Source organism: Lontra canadensis, unplaced genomic scaffold (genome assembly GCF_010015895.1).
Source record: "Lontra canadensis isolate GAN:19392208 unplaced genomic scaffold, GSC_riverotter_1.0 scaffold5, whole genome shotgun sequence".
NCBI classification, from domain to species: Eukaryota; Metazoa; Chordata; class Mammalia; order Carnivora; family Mustelidae; genus Lontra; species Lontra canadensis.
The window spans coordinates 38,572,950-38,589,106 of NW_022630999.1; the positions used below are offsets into that span (position 1 = coordinate 38,572,950).

Below are 16,157 nucleotides of genomic sequence, written 5' to 3' on the forward strand. Positions count from 1 at the left end.
AGGGCTGGGCCTGGGTCCCAGGTCCTCTGGGCTCAGGCTCTGCCAGGCGCTCTCTCCTGGGGCCTGAGCATCCTGTCCTGAGAGTACTGGGTCTGGCCGCCTCCATCCTGCCCTCCTGCCCCCTCACCAGCCATGGTCAGCACCTGCTGAGGAGTCGGTCCCATACTTGCCCTCCTGGGGGGTGTGGTCTCTGGCAGAGTTAATGATTGTTCAAGGGAGGAGGAGATGGTGCCAAAGTCTGCCGGCTGCGCTGTGGCAGGCCCCAGACGGTGCCCTCCGGAGCCCATTTGCCACATCCGCGTCCCCTTCTGGGGCCCAGGTAGGACTGCAGAGCCTGGCTGCTGCAGGGGCTCCGGAGTCTTCTGGTCAGGAGTAGGGGCCCAGGGGAACCCAGGGGGTCCCATCCAGGTGGGTGGGTGCGCTGGTGCTGAGTTGGGCGAATCTGGAGCTGAGTCCCAGGCTGTCTGTAGCTTCAGGTGGGGCTGTTGATTAAAGACAGAGGGTCCGAGCTGGGGGGCCCCAGAGCTCAAGGAGAAAGAACGGGGCTCTGAGCCCAACTGCTTGGGTCCAGATCCCAGATCCATCCTGGCTTTGGGGGGCTCTGGAATTCTTCTGGACCTCTGTTGCCACATCTGTAGAAGCAGGCTGGTCCTAGCACAGGAAAGAAACTGGAGAACCGGGAGGCAGAGGTGGGCCAGTGGTCTACCGTGGATGGATGGCCACTCCAGCCAGCGCTAGGATGTGTCCGGTTGGCACTGAGTGTAGGCTGGCCCTCAGCTCTGGCTCATTCCAGGTCTGGTGTGCCAGGTGGAGACTCAGCTGAGAGCCAGGGGCAGGGTGGGCCTCTTCCCTGAGGCAGGCTAGGGCACCAGATGCCCGGGCTCAGGGAACAGTGGGATCATGGATGGAAACCTGTGTGTAGACTATGTGGTTCTTTTTTTTTTTTTTTTAAGGTTTTATTTGTTTATTTGACAGGGATCACAAGTAGGCAGAGAGGCAGGCAGAGAGAGAGGAGGAAGCAGCCTCCCCGCCGAGCAGAGAGCCCCATGCGGGGCTCGATCCCAGGACCTTGGGATCATGACCCGAGCCGAAGGCAGAGGCTTTAACCCACTGAGCCACCCAGGCGCCCCAACTATGTGGTTCTTAATGTCACCCCATTTCTCTGCAGGGAAACTGAGGCCCAGAGGGAGTAAGGGCTTGCCTGGGGTTTGGTGGCAGGGGGCAGGGGAGGTACACAGTGAGTAAGGAAGATTCTGGAATCTGAACCAGGGCCGTTTGACCCCATTACCTGTCTGTCACTGAGGCAGCCAGGGTGATGGGCACTGGAGGGGTTCCATGGCAGGGAGCCCAGTGCCCTTGGGGTCCACATCTTTGCACCAGTGCTCCCTGGGTGGGCTGGCGTCTGCCTTGTGGGTTTACATAGGGCTCCATGGAGTCCAGTGGAGCCCCGACCAAGGCTTGCCCAGGGACTCCTGGAATTGGAGCTAGTCCGGGTCTAATGCTCTGTCCCTTGTTCTTGGACATCCCTCTCTGAGCTTCTCTGAGCCTCAGTTTCTCACCTGGGCCCTGGGACGATAATGCCTTCAGCAGGGGCACAGCTGTGAGAAGGAAACAGAGCGGAAGCGAAAGTATGTGGTGAGCTGGAGGCGGCAGCGGCCTTGGTGGCCGAGTTCGCTCTTTGGTGGCCTGTGGATGATGAGGGCCGCCTCCCTCTCTGGTCCTCCTAGAGGCCCTGGGTACACCTGGGGTCCTCACTCCCAGTCTGGGAGAAAGTTTGGGAGCCCCGGGCTGTTGGGAGCTGCGGCTGGTGCTTCGGCTCACTGGGGTCAAGGAACTGGTGCTGCTGAAGCCCAGGGCGAGTGCGCCTGTGCCAAACCCGAGGGGCCTCCCGGGGGTTCAGGAGCCCCGGATTCACCTCTGTGTCCTTTCTTGACGCTTCTCCAAGCAGCCCTTTTTGAGAGTAAGGAGAGTAAGTAAGTGTGGGGGGAAAGAAGTTGGAATTTCTAGGATGTAGATAGTCCCTCTCTCTGGGTGTGGATGAACCCCTTGCCTTAGAAGGCAAACTGAGGGGTGGAGAGGAGGAAAGAAGAGCCTCTGGAAGTGGCCGCATGGTATTGGGGCTGGGGTGAGTTTGCCTCCTTCCCACCCAGGCCTCCCACCTCCGGCATAGCAGAGTCCCTGGGCAGACGGCCCAGGGAAGGCTCAGGGTGGGTTGGCACTGTGGAAGCCTGGGGGGAGGGGGCTGGCGAGGGCATCGTCCAGATCTCCCCCAGTCCCAGCCCATAGGCAGCTCCATTCCTGTCTTATTCATCTGCAATTGCTCTGTCCCTGCTCCTGCTGGGAGGCCAGGAACCTCGGGGCCAGAGGAGAGACCGTCAACGCATAAACCAGGCTCTGCACCTGACCTGGCCTCAGAGAATGGAGAAAATTTACACAGATGCAGAAGGCCAGGGAAGGCATTCTGGGCGGAGGGGACGGCATATGCAAATACATGGAGGGAGGAAAATAGAGGGTGGGGACTGATAACTGAGCATTCAGCGCCTCGGGACCACAGGAAAAGGTGGGGGAGAAGCTTATGTGGGAAGAGGAGTCAGGACCTATGAGGACGTAGCCCGCCAGGCTGAGGGGCAGGGAGTGTGTCCCCCAGCCAGCCCGAGCCCTGGCAGAGGTCTGTACTGTGCCCAGTGAGTGGGAAGGCTCATTGGTGGGGCAGGTTCATTCTTGTTCCTTCTCTAGCTCACACAGGCCCTGTGAATTTTTTTCAAATGACCAAAACCAAAACACTCTGGACCAAAGAACTTTGGCCTCATTATGATCAAATGAGTGTATGTGTCTGTGTGTGTGTAAAAAGTCTCGAACAAGGGGCCAAGACTGTGGGACACCGAGCTCGGAGGCAGTGAAGCGGGGAGGAGAGGCAGGACCACAGCAAGAAAGAGCGCTGGGCTGGGAGGGACAGGAGGCGGAGGGGTGGCATCCCTGTTTTGCCCCCAGCTGGCTTGGGGGCATGGGGCAGGAGACTTATCCTCCCCCAGCTCAGGTTTAAAGGGGATTGACAGCCACCTCTGCCTTCTAGGAGAATGGTCTGGATTAGATGCAGGGGAAAGACTCCAGGTCTGCCTTACGCTAATGTAGAGGGTCATCACTCTTGCCCTGAGTAAGGATTATCAGGCTTCTAGAGGCCCGTGAGAATGGGAGGGAGAAATTGGAAGAAGCTTCCATGAGCGAAGAGTGTAGCTGGCTCTAGGGAGGGGGCCTGGAGGTGGAGGCGTCAGGGACCCTGGAGGGCGAAGCTGCCTATTAAGGCTGTTGTCCCTCTACCTTCCCCTAGGGGATTCTTCCGTGTCTGGGGGAAGTCTGGCTGATGAGGATGAGCAAACTGGAAGCTGAGAAAGAGAGAACACAGACTTCCCGCTCTGGGTTCTGATCCCTTTAGTGACCGGATCATGTCCCTTCTGCTCCTGGACCATGGTGTGCAGAGGGCTGAGTGGCTCAGGGTGTGCCAGTCGCAGCACCTGGCTCATCCTTACTATTTTTTCCACTCGAGGACTGGATCCCAAGGGCAGGAGTTTCCTGTTTTCCCAGTTGCACTTTGTCATAGTGAAGAGCACACTTTGCACTTCTGTGGCAGCATGCTTAATGACTAATTGTCCTGTGGGACTGACTCATCTCTGAAGGAGGGGAAGGAGGGGAACCAAAGAGGTGAGAGGTGAGGTCCAAGATCGCACAGAGAGGGGACGTCAGGGCTGGCTGCATCCAGCCAGGGTTAAGGTGCCCTGGAGTTTGCTCACACGACGGATGCCACCATCACTGGTGTCTAACATCTGTGGGCTCGCCGTGCGCTCACACCATCATCCCACCACCATCCCACCGCAGCCTCCACCAGCTCCACCTGTCTTTCCACGCTCATCCTCACAAATGTTACCAGTGTGTCCATCCCCATCCCTGCTTCCAGCCCCACTATCACCTCTACCCCCAACCAAACTACTGTCTCCACCCCAACCCCCTGTCCACGCCCAGCTCCAGGACCGCCTCACACTCTACACTTCACCTCCGTTCCATCAAGCCAGCACCCTCCAGAGCATGGCTCATGTCTCATGGCTGGTGTCTCACGGAGGACTCGCAGTAGCAGTCAGAAGGTAAAGACGAGCCCACAACAGGCAGAAGGAGGGTATTTGCATTTGCTGAGCACCTTCTGTGCCCCGGGGCGCTGAGCTGGCACAATCTATTTTCATTCCTTCCCCCACATCTTACGACTTCTGAGAGCTGTCAGTCCCATCTTACAAATGAGGAAATGGTAGGGGCTACCGGGTGGCTCAGTCCGTGAAGTACTTGCCTTCCGCTCATGATCCTAGGGTCTTGGGATCGAATCCCATATTGGGCTCCCTTCTCAACGGGGAGTCTGCCTCTCCCTCTCCCTCTGTCCCTCCACCCCCAAACCCCCCAATTCCTGCTCACTCTCTCTCTCAAATCAACAAATAAAATCTTTTAGAAAAAAAAAATTGAGGAAATAGGCTCAGAGGAGGGCATCGACTTGCCCCTCTGGAGAGCCTTTGCTGCCTCTTAGGTCTGTAAGCAATTTGTCTTTCTGACCTTTAGTTTCCCCATCTGTAAAGTGGGCATAGTAGAGCCTATCTCCAGTGTTCTCTGGTTAAGTCGTGTCCAGCTCAGTGTCTGACTCAAAGTAGACATTCCTTCTATGACAGGTATTGCTGCTCCTTCGTGACCCTTAACAGCTGCCACATATCCGCTGACGCCTTGGTGACAGCTTTGTTGACCATTCCTTAGTGTTTCCACGCTTCGTTTAGTTCTGTTTTCCATGATTATAAATAACTGCTTGTGATGAACAGTTTGCCGCAGCAAGAGATTCCTTATTTTCGGTTAGCTGGATTACCAGTCAGAGAGGACAAATCTTTTTTTTTTTTTTTTTAAAGATTTTATTTATTTATTTGAGAGAGAGGCAGTGAGAGAGAGCATGAGCGAGGAGAAGGTCAGAGGGAGAAGCGGACTCCCCATGGAGCTGGGAGCCCGATGTGGGACTCGATCCCGGGACTCCGCGATCATGACCCGAGCCGAAAGCAGTCGTCCAACCAACTGAGCCACCCAGGCGTCCCGAGGACAAATCTTTTGAAGGTTTGGGGCTCACAGCTTATGTGGGGTTTTCCCCTCCTGCTGGAGCCCTGGGGGAAGGTGAGGGCTGCACCCTTCCCTCTGTGTATGGGAGAGTCCCCCTCCCTTCTAGCTGTGAGCTCCTCTGAGTTCTCTGTCTGCAAAATGGGTTCCTGGGGAGATTAAATTATGTGAATTTCAAATGTCCTGCCTCCAAATCTCTCCAAATCTCTATTCCTGCCTCTTCTCTCCAGCCCTGCTGCCACCATTTCAGCCCACCAGCACGTAGCAGCTAGAAAGATCTTTTAGAAAAGCAAATTAGTCTCTGTCATTCCCCTGCTTAAACCTTGAAATGACCCTCTGTTTTCCTTAGACTAAAGCAGACCGTCCTCACCGAGTCTTATGGGGCCAGGCACGATCTGCCTCTGCCTGCCTCCCCATCCCTACCCCTCTCTCCCTTTGCTCCAGCCACAGGGCCCCTCTTTCCAATTTCTGGAACACACCTGGTTCTTAGTTGGCCAGGGGCCATCTCTCATATTGGTAGAGTTACCCGGAGCAACCTTGTAACAGTGCTCGCTTTAGCAGTGTAACATGGGAATGAATTTTTAAAAAAGATTTTACTTATTCATTTGAGACAGAGAGATACACAGAGAGAGAGAGAGAGAGAGAGAGAGTGCACAAACAGGGTGAGAGGCATAGGGAGAGGACGAAGCAGTCTTCCTGCTCACTGGGGGCTTGAACCCAGGACACGGAGATCATGACCTGAGTCGAAAGCAAAAGGTCAACCAACTGAGTCACCCAGGTGTCCTGGGACTGAATTTTTTTTTTTTAAGATTTTATTTTTAAGTACTCTGTATACCCATCATGGGACTCGAACTCACAACCCCCACGTTAAGAGTCGCATGCTCTACCCACTGGGCACTGAATTTTTAAAAATGTAAATAATACTACAAGATTTATAATAACAATCCACCTCTGAGTTGCCTTTTCCCACATTTTTGTTTGATTTGGTTTGGATTTTTCGGCATCTGTCCCTAGTGTTCAGGTTTCCGTGATGTGTTGTATTTGCCTGTTTCTGTGGTGTAAATGCTTCCACCCGGGCTCACTTCAAGCCACGAACATAATGCCAACCAGCTTCTAAACTTCCTGAAGCTATGGCGACTTTCAGTAGCAGCTCTAGCGTGTGATGCCACCTGTCTTCCCTCTAGCGTCTGATGCTCCCTGTTCAAGAACAAGGCTCTGGGTCCAGTGATGTCCCTGGGTTGGGGGGGGGCTTGTCTTTTGGAAGCCACTTTGTAAAGTGATCCAATGGAGGCCCCCACGTTTCAGAATCTGTGGGTTTTTTTCTCTTGAATGGTACATTTTTTTTTCTTTTTTTTTTTATAATTTTATTTTTTATAAACATATATATATATATATATATATATATATTTTTTTTTTTTTCCCCCCCCAGGGGTGAATGGTACATTTTATCTGTTTTTTTTATTTCTGGTGGTTGGGGGAGGTGTCCATTTTTGTTTTTGTTTTTGTTTTTGTTTTAAGATTTTTTAAATTATTTATTTATTTGACAGACTGATCACAAGTAGGCAGAGAGGCAGGCAGAGAGAGGGAGAGAGAGGAGGAGGTAGGATCCCCGCTGAGCAGAGCCCGATGCAGGGCTTGATCCCAGGACCCTGGGATCATGACCTGAGCCGAAGGCAGAGGCTTTAACCCACTGAGCCACCCAGGCGCCCCTACCATTTTTGTTTTTTTTTAAAGATGATATTTATTTGACAGAAAGATAGAGATAGCAATAGAGATAGAGAGAGAGAGCAGGAGCTGGGAGGAGAGGGAGAAGCAGGATCCCCGCTGAGCAAGGAGCCCGACACGGATCCCAGGATCCTGGAATCATGACCTGAGGGAAGGCAGATGCTTCACTGACTGAGCCTCCCAGGGTGACCCAACAGGGAAATGTCCTATCATCTGTCAGTGCTTTAGGGACTGAGACAGGGAGAGGGGCTGAGAGTGTCCCCATTTGTTGTGCAGTCTTTTACGTAGTCCCTTGTTTTGCTGTGGGGCCCCACCTCCACTAGTCCTAGTGCCCTGGAGTCCAGAGCTCTCTGATTCAGTCTTTCCATGAAGGAGCCTCCGGGTACATTGTTTAGTGTTGGGAGGTAAGGTGTCAGCCCCGACTGCATAGAGTGGGGAGTGGTATCTGGGAGTCTAATGACTTCACATGGATACTTTTTTTTTTTTTTAAGATTTTATTTATTTATTTGACAGACAGAGATCACAAGTAGGCAGAGAGGCAGGCAGAGAGAGAGGGGGGAAGCAGGCTCCCCGCCGAGCAAAGAGCCGATATGGGGCTCCATCCCAGAACCCTGGGATCATGACCTGAGCCGAAGCAGAGGCTCAACCCACTGAGCCACCCAGGCACCTCACATGGATACTTTTAACCAATTTTCCCGCTTTTAGGCCACCCCACCCCTTTGTTTTCAGAGGGTTCTAGAACCTTCAATACTTCAGCCTTGCTAGGGTTTTGAGCTGGCTTCCTGTGGGTGCCATCCCTACCCTTGTTTTATTTATTTATATTTGTTTGTTTGTTTGTTTGTTTGTTTAATTGTTTTGAGGTGGGGGAGGAGCGGAGGGAGAGGGAGACAAGCAGATTCCGCACTGAGTGCAAAGCCCAGCACGGGGTTCAATCCCAGAACCCTGAGATCATGACAGCTGAAAACAAGAGTCGGATACTTAACTGACTGAGCCACCCAGGCGCGCCCCCCCCCCCCCCAGTTTTAACTGTCACTAGCTTTGGGGCACCTGGATGGCTTTGTTGGTTGAGGGTCTGCCTTCGGCTTAGGTCATGGTCCCAGGGTCCTGGGATGGAGCCCTGCCTCGGGCTCCCTGCTTGGCAGGGAGCCTACTTCTCCCTCTCCCTCTGCCTGCCACTCTGCCTGCTTGTGCTCTCTCTCTTTCTCTGTCGAGTACATTAAAAGAAAAAAAATTTTAACTGTCACTAGCTTGAAAAGTTGTTCATCTCTCATCAACTCTGTTGACCTTCTAAAATCTTTACCACCATTTTAATGAGGTTTCTAGAGGGAGGAAGTGGAGATAAATGTTGAATCCTCTGTGCTGAACGGGAAGCTCCCTCCTCCACTCCTCACGGGATGCCTTCTTCTTACCCTTCAGACATGTCCCTTCCTCAGAGACTCCACCCTGTATGCTCCCATTAGCCTCTGCCACATAACACACCACCCCAAGACTTACTGGTAAACAGTAGCAGTCGTTTATTGTGACTAGAAATCTGCCCTTTGGGCGGGGCTCAGCATGGGTGGCTCATTAGGAGGGAGAGCATCCATCTTGGGATGGTTTATGCCCACGGCTTACTCACACAGGTGGATGTTGGCTATTTGCTGGGAGCTCAACTGGGCTGTTGGCCAGGGGCTTTGGTTCTTGTCCACGTGAGTTTCTTCAAGAGACTGCTGGGGCTTTCTTTCTGAGGGCCAAGGCCTGGAAAGGGCACAGCGTCTCTGGGGCCATATTGTATCCATCAGTCATGGCGGCTGCCCATATGTCTTAATTATAAAACCAGTGGGATTTCTAAAAAAATTTATTTATTTATTTGACAGAGAAAGACAGCGAGAGAGGGAACATAAGCAGGGGGAGTGGGAGAGGGAAAAGCAGGGCTCCATCCCAGGACCCTGGGATCATGACCTGAGCTGAAGGCAGATGCTTAACGACTGAGCCACCCAGGCACCCAACCAGTGGGATTTTTAATTTATGGAGATGGCTGTGTAACAACAAAGAAAGCCTAAGGCCATTGAGAGATTTTTGTCACGATTTTCTAGAGAAGGGGGCTTGCCATACCATGCACGGCCACATGGGGGGAGCATTCGGTCAGGAGGCAGAAGGAGAAAGGAGAAAGCATGATCTAGAGCCTTAATGCGTTTTCCATGGGGAGGAAGGTGGGAAAAGCTGCAGGTCAACCAGTAGAGCAAGCTGAGGACTGAACAGTTGGGATAATTTGCACTGGCTAAAGGGGTCGTTCTTAGTTGCCCATTGCTTAGTCATGGGGAGACTCAGGGCAGGGACAACTCTGACTTGGTGTGTGAGTTAGACAAAGGAGGGAGTTGGAGTGTGGGCTCTGGATTGGTTGGTTTGTATAGGATAGGAGTGTTTGCAGGCAAGTCATTTGCCATCTCTAGGAACTAGCTCCCCTGGGAAAGGCCAGTGAGGCCCCCGAGATGTTAAAATCTCATAAATAGAGAAAATAAAAACATCTCATCTCTTGCTGGGAGCAGAGTCAGAAGGTTTGTGGCCCTTTTTATTTGCCTAAAGTAGCAGCCTTCTTCAGGCTCTCACAGTAGCCTCGTTCTCTTTCTTCATAGCACAGAAGGCAGCAAGAAGTTAGACTTGTTTACCTGTTCAGGGTCTGTCTTATTCACTAAGCTGTCAGCTCGATGAAGGCATCCCCTTGGCTCTTTTGCTCGTAATTATTCTCCCAGTGCTGGGAAAAAGGTCTAGCACATAGGGGACCATGGACATCCCTAAATAATTATTAAAAGAATGAATGAATGAATGAATGAATGAATGAATCAGGATACCCAGAACATGGTAGGTGCTCAGGAAATGTCAGCAGATATTTAAGATTACCAACCCTCCTGATATGCCTGTGGTTTTCCCAGCAGTGAAGGAAAACGGGGTGTACCTGTGGCCTGGCAAGGCATGAGGGGTGAAATGGGGCATGGTTAGAAATGGTTAGAAAAGACCTGGGGGAGGGAGGTGGCAGTCAGACATGGAGGGTCTATGGAAGCCCTTCTATGACGTTTGGACTCAGGTGGTGGGAAGCCATTAAAGGGCTTGGAATGGGGGGCGCCTGGGTGGCTCAGTGGGTTAAGCACCTGCCTTCAGCTCAGGTCATGATCCCAGGGTCCTGGGATCTCGTCCCACATCAGGCTCTCTGCTCAGTGGGGAGCCTGCTTCTCCCTCTGCCTATGCTGCTCCCCCTTCTTGTGCTCTGTCTCTCTTTCACTTGTTCTCAGTCTATCTCAAATAAATAAATAAAATCTTTAAAAAAAATGGCTTGGAATGGGGAGGGAGGTCATCAGAGGAGTTAAGGAAGGATTACTTGAGCTGAGCGGACTGGACTAGTGACTGAAGGGAGAGAGGCCTGGAGGAGGGCTGAGCCAGGCGAAGGGGGATGGTGGCTGTGAGTGTAGCCACTGTGGGATGGAGAGAAATGCAGGAGTCATCAGAGACTGGATAGGGGCACTCCAGAAAAGGGGAGTCGAGGGTGACCTGGGCAAATGGGTGCATCCCTGAGGCGGGAACTTGGGAGGAAGGGAGCATGGCATGAGGGAGAAGACTTCCGGGTTTTGATGCAGTTTCTTTGTCAAGGTTCAGCTGTGGCAGCCCTTCTTGCTCTGCTGTCTCTTTCTCTCTCCCTTGGAGGACCCCTATCTTTTGGAATCAGCCACAGATTGGGGTCATTTTCTCTTGGTTCTCCCATGGCTTTGGAGTCCTTCCCAAACTGACTTGACTAGGGAACCCTCCCATCTTACAGGGCCAGGGTTCCAAGGAGCACACTTTGGGAAAGGCTGCCAAGGCGGCTGTTAAATGCATCAGCAAGTAGGGCAAAGGAACTTGCCCACCCACAGAACATCTGGATTGTCCTCGATAAGTCACAGTCCCTCTTTAGGCACCTGATTTTGAAGTATGCTATTAGCGTAGACACTTGAAATAGGCAGGGTAGTTTAGTGGTTGAGGAAATGAATTCTGGAGTCCCAAACTCCCGTGTTCAGAGCAGAGTCTTGTCCCTGATGCCCTGTGCGGCCTCAGGAAAGCCCCTTCCTCTCTCAGCCACCTCATAGTTGCAAGGATAGCGAGATTACACATGTAATGTGCTTACAGCTGTCCCTGTTACACAGGACACTGAATTCTGGAGTCAAGCTCAGGGTCATTCTCAGGCTGGAATTCTGGACCAGGCTCAGCTACCCTGCCTACCCCTCTGGGTTCACCCCCACTACCCTGGAACATCTGGAAAAGGGCAGTGAGTGACAGGAGTCCTGGAGGTTGGGGAACTGCTGAGTTGGAGTAGGGGGTGGGCTCAGCTCAGACCCAGACAGAGGGAGGGTCCACCAAAGGGAGGGAGGCCTGGGGACAGTTGCCCCTTCCCTGTTCCCTCTTCCCTCAGGTCCTTCCAGACATGATGGCATGGCCGTGGCTTTCCTGCCTCCTGCTTCTTACCCTTGTGGTGTCTGGTGGGTACTTCCCCTCCCCCACTAGAGTAACACTAGCCTGGAGATCCTTGGCAGGACCCTCCAGAAGAGAGTGACACTGCCTCGTCAGCAAACTCCCAGCTCCTAGGACCCAGACCCCTGCTTGGCGGCCCTGGGGAGGCCTAGGGAGGAGTCCAGGCCCAGGCGGGTGAGCTGGGCTGAAGCTGGGACTGGTGTGGGCTCCCACAGAGGGCAGGAGGGGGTCAGGCTTTGTAGGAGCATCCAAGTGTTCTAAGTGCTCTCTCTTCCTACAGTGACAGCCAACACGGCCCCAGTGTTCTTAAAAAACATGTCAAGAGTGAATTTGCCCGAGGACCTACCAGTGGGTGAGTGACCATCCCTGGGCACAGACTGTGCCAAGCCCTTACCCACAGAGGGTCCCAGGTTCTCCCTTAATGGGCTTGCTTCCCATCCTGCAGCCCCGTGGCTCGTCACGGGCGAAGGTGGCCAGGAGGGAGTTTGTTCTAGAATTTGTTTTCTACTCTTCAGCTTTTGTGTCAGGGCCCTCACATGGCGTCAAGTAACCAAGACACCCCACGAGAACATTCTTCCTGTTTCCCATCTCTGGCTGGTGTTTCCGATGCCCCAAAGAGAGAGGACCCATCTGGGACCGTTCTTTCTCTCCCATCTCTCACACTTGCTAACCTCCCTCCACTCCCTGCTTTTCTCCCCCCTAAACAGGAAGCAGGTCTCAGGCTCAAAGCTTTTCACAGACTTCTCACCGGAAGTTAAAAATTGTGTTTTACTTCCATTGCCTTTGTTCATAGAGCTGCTTTCTATCTATGGCAAGTGAAATGGATTTCTATTTACAGCCACAATCTAAAGCTTGCTTTTATTTTCTTTTTTGAAAAGATTTTTAAAAATTTATTTGAGAGACAGAGAGAACATGCGTGGGGACAGGGGCAGAAGGAGAGGGAGAGAGAATCTCAAGCAGACTCTGTACTGAGCGTGGAGCCCAAAGTGGGGTTTGGCCCCGCAACCCTGAGATCATGATCTGAGCTGAAACCAAGAGTCAGACACTTAACTGACTGAACCACCCGGGCATCCCTAAAGCTTATTTAAAATAAATGTATTTACATGAAATGCTAAGTTGATTAAAAGAAGGATCATAAAGAATGAGACATTGGATATGGTAAAGATCGCAGCAGTGTACAAGAGGGAATGACATCTGGGAAGCATTGTTTTGGAAGAAGCTGCAGGGACTGAAGACCTAATTCCCAGCAGGCAGGATATGGGTTGGGGAAATGGAAATGAAAGAGTCTCCTCGACTCCCCAGCCCTGGGGCTCCTGCACACTCTGCCCTCCGCAACCCCCCCAAACGGAAAACGAATAACTTTATTGTTCAGAGCAGTGCACCTCCCTCCCCGAGCCAGATCAAATGAGGATCTTTGATAACCACATGTCTCTGCTCTGGGCTTTCTTAAACCAAAGGGCGATTTCCTTCTTCCTGAGATAAATTCTCTCTTACCATGGGAAAGCACTTTCCGTGAGATTTTTTTTTTTTTCAAGTATGTCATTTAGACTTTCTATTTTGAAGTTAATATATGCGCAGGAAAGTGCATTGAATCACATGGAATTATCACTGGATCTGGAACTAGGATGTTGCCAACAGCTCCAGGTCCCCCTCTCTCGTCCCTTTGGTCACTTCCTGTCCTTTCTTCCCTACAACAAGACTTCTTTTCCTGACACTAACACTGTACCACAGATCTGTTTCATCAGGCAGACTTTTAAAATATATATATAATTATGATGTTTTAAATACCAATTTTAGTTTAGTGACAAACATACATAATTCTTTTTTTTTTTTTAAAGATTTTATGTATTTATTTGACAGAGAGAGAGCACAAGTAGTCAGAGCAGCAGGCAGAGGAAGAGGGAGAAGCAGGCTCTCCAGTGGGCCGGGAGCCTGATGCAGGCTCAATCCCAGGATCCTGGGATCAGGACCTGAGCCGAAGACCGCTGCTTAAGCAACTGAGCCACCTGGACACCCCAAACATATATAATTCTTAATATACAGAGACCTAATATAGGTCTTTTATTTTTGTAGATTTATTGATATGTTACATTTAATTTTTTTTTTTTTTTTAAGATTTTATTTATTTCTTTGACAGAGAGAGATCACAAGTAGGCAGAGAGGCAGGCAGAGAGAGAGGAAGGGAAGCAGGCTCCCTACTGAGCAGAGAGCCTGATGCGGGACTCGATCCCAGGACCCTGAGATCATGACCTGAGCTGAAGGCAGCGGCTTAACCCACTGAGCCACCCAGGCGCCCCTACATTTAATTTTTTTTAAAGATTTTGTTTATTTATTTGACAGAGAGAGACAGTGAGACAGGAAACACAAGCAGGAGAGGAGGGAAAGGGAGAAGCAGACTCCTCACCAAGCAGGGAGCCTGATGTGGGGCTCAATCCCAGGACCCTGAGATCATGACCTGAGCTGAAGGCAGATGTTTAATGATTGATCCACCCAGGCACGCCTACATTTAATTTTTTTAGGCTACTTTTAAAAAAAGGATTTTATTTATTTATTTATTTAGAGAGTGTGTGAGCAGGGAGGAGGGGCAGAGGGAGAGAGAGACACTCAGGCAGATTCCACACTCAGCACAGAGCCCAGCCCCGGGGCTTGATCCCACAACTCAGATCCCACAACCCCAAGACAACAACCTGAGCTGAAATCAAGAATTGGAGGCTCAATCGACTGACCCATCCAACTCCCCTTCAGGTCAAGACACCTGGGTGGCTCAGTCAGTTAAGCATCTGCCTTTGGCTCAAGTCATGATCCCGGGGTCCTGGGATGGAGCCCCGAATCAGGCTCCCTGCTCAGTGGGAAGCCTGCTTCTCCCTCTCCCACTGTCCCTGCTTGTGTTGCCTCTCTTGCGCTCTCCCTCTCTGTCAAATACATAAATAAAATCTTTAAAAAGAGAAAAAAGAGCATTTCCTCCCTGATGCATGTTTCTATGCCCCCAGTCAAATATATACAAGTAAGGGTTTATGCCCGCCCACACACCTCCTGGCTTTCCTTAGGTATAAAGGCCACATCTTTTTGTACTTTAAGTGAATCAAGATGTATCTTACCATTGAGATAGTCATTTAACACAGAGTGACTTTTCTCCCCCCAGAAGCAGTCATTACATTGATAGTGTGTCTCACAATCGAGGAAACATAAAGTAGACACTGACATCATCTTTGCAGAATGTTGGTCTGGTGGTCTTCCTAGAGGAGGGGGTCTTGATGGGGAAGGACTATAACCAAGCTTTCTGAGGAGTTGTGGGAGGAGCTGGGACTATTGGGCCAGAGGAGAGCAGCCTCGGGGGCACAGCGTGGAACCTGTCCCTGAAGAGCTGTCATGGGCAGGAGGGGTGGGCTGGTCCGCTGAGGCCCTCAGGCTGAGCGTGGGGCTGCAGGGCCCCATGCAATTTGTTGTGGCACTTTTGAACTTTGTGGGTCCCTGACTCTATATTAAAATTATGTTTTATGATAGAAATGAAACATTCTTGTAGGTCTCCTAAAAGTCTCATAGGCCCTGGGTTCCATACCTCATGGACAGAAGAGATGAAGCCTTTGGGTCCCCACAGCCAGGACTTACAGGGAAACACACTTTGGGAAAATGGAGAAAGCCCTTGGTAAGGGACAGTTGTCTGACAATGGAAGGGGGTGGCTGAGAAGAGAGTAACGTTTCTCGGTGGCAGAGCAGAGGCTGGGTGGGATAATGAAGGTAAGGTCTTGGAGAAGGGCTGGATGAATCTGTAAAAAGTTTCTTTGAGATTGGAGAGTTGATGGCCTTGGGATCTTCGAGTCCCCCAATATCTCCAAGCCCCTGCCTTGCCCAGGGACATGCCCTCTGGGGCACAGTGAAAGAGTGGGGTTCCCTAGCTAGCAGTGGATGCTCACCGGATCAGGTGGTATTTCTGGCAGGCTTTGAGCAAGCTCTCTGGGTGAAGGGAGGGCTTTGAGGTGGCCCAGACACCCCCAGAGGGACTTCAGGAGTCCCCCGTCCAAGGATGTCCCCAGCAGCTACAGCCAGACACTTCCCCTCCAGCCGTCTTTGGTCTCCTCTCAAGGAATGCCAGGAAGGGAATTCCAGGGCCAGGAGAAAGGGTGATGCCTGGATCGCAGCCCACCCTGCCATGTCCAGGGCAGAAAGGGTCTTCCCCTGGAGGAAATCAGCATGTTGTTATCAAAGCCATTGTGCAGGTGCCAAGCAACAAAATCAAACCTGACGTTTATGGCCACCACGGCCAGAACCCTGGCGGCTGGGAGGTCCCAGATTTCTGCACACAGAGAAGACAGGCCCCCTAGCCCAGCTCAGCCAGGCCAGGACTAAAAGAGGTGACCATGGACCGTGGGCATTCCCTGTTCCCACCTCCAGGTGCCGAGGCCTTCTGGTTGGTCGCGCAGGACCAGGACAATGATACACTGACCTATGCGATTAGTGGCCCAGATGCCTCCGTCTTCTCTGTCACCCCGACCACCGGGGAAGTGAAGCTGGCTCACCCTCTGGACTATGAGGTAAACGGCAGCAGCCTGGGGAGACCCCGGGAGGGGCGTGGGGAGGTGAGGGCCCTCCCTGTGCCCTCACTCCAAGCAGAGGCTCACCTTGGACCTCTTCTCCCTGCCCGCTGCAGACCGCCTACTTACTCCAAATCATCATCTCCGTGACCGACCAACACAACAAGCCAGTGAGTTGGAAGCGGGAAGGGGAGGGGAGATGGCCCTGGAATCGGAGAGCAGGGCACTAGGGGCCCCTCCTGCCTGCGTCCCCTACCTCAAGCAAGCAGAGAGAGCCCTAGTTAACAAAAA

The 16,157-nt window shown here is 51.9% G+C and overlaps 1 protein-coding gene across 1 annotated transcript in view; it reads left to right on the plus strand.

Moving 5' to 3' along the window:
- The first annotated feature begins 282 nt into the window (after positions 1-282).
- CDHR2 (cadherin related family member 2) overlaps positions 283-16,157 on the plus strand; it is a 37,017-nt gene continuing 21,142 nt past the window's right edge. Inside the window, exons 1-5 of the mRNA XM_032851881.1 lie at positions 283-319; positions 11,276-11,342; positions 11,615-11,686; positions 15,727-15,866; positions 15,983-16,036. Of these exons, the coding sequence (XP_032707772.1) occupies positions 11,288-11,342; positions 11,615-11,686; positions 15,727-15,866; positions 15,983-16,036 (321 nt within the window). The 5' untranslated portion in view covers positions 283-319; positions 11,276-11,287. The remainder of the gene's footprint in view (positions 320-11,275; positions 11,343-11,614; positions 11,687-15,726; positions 15,867-15,982; positions 16,037-16,157) is intronic.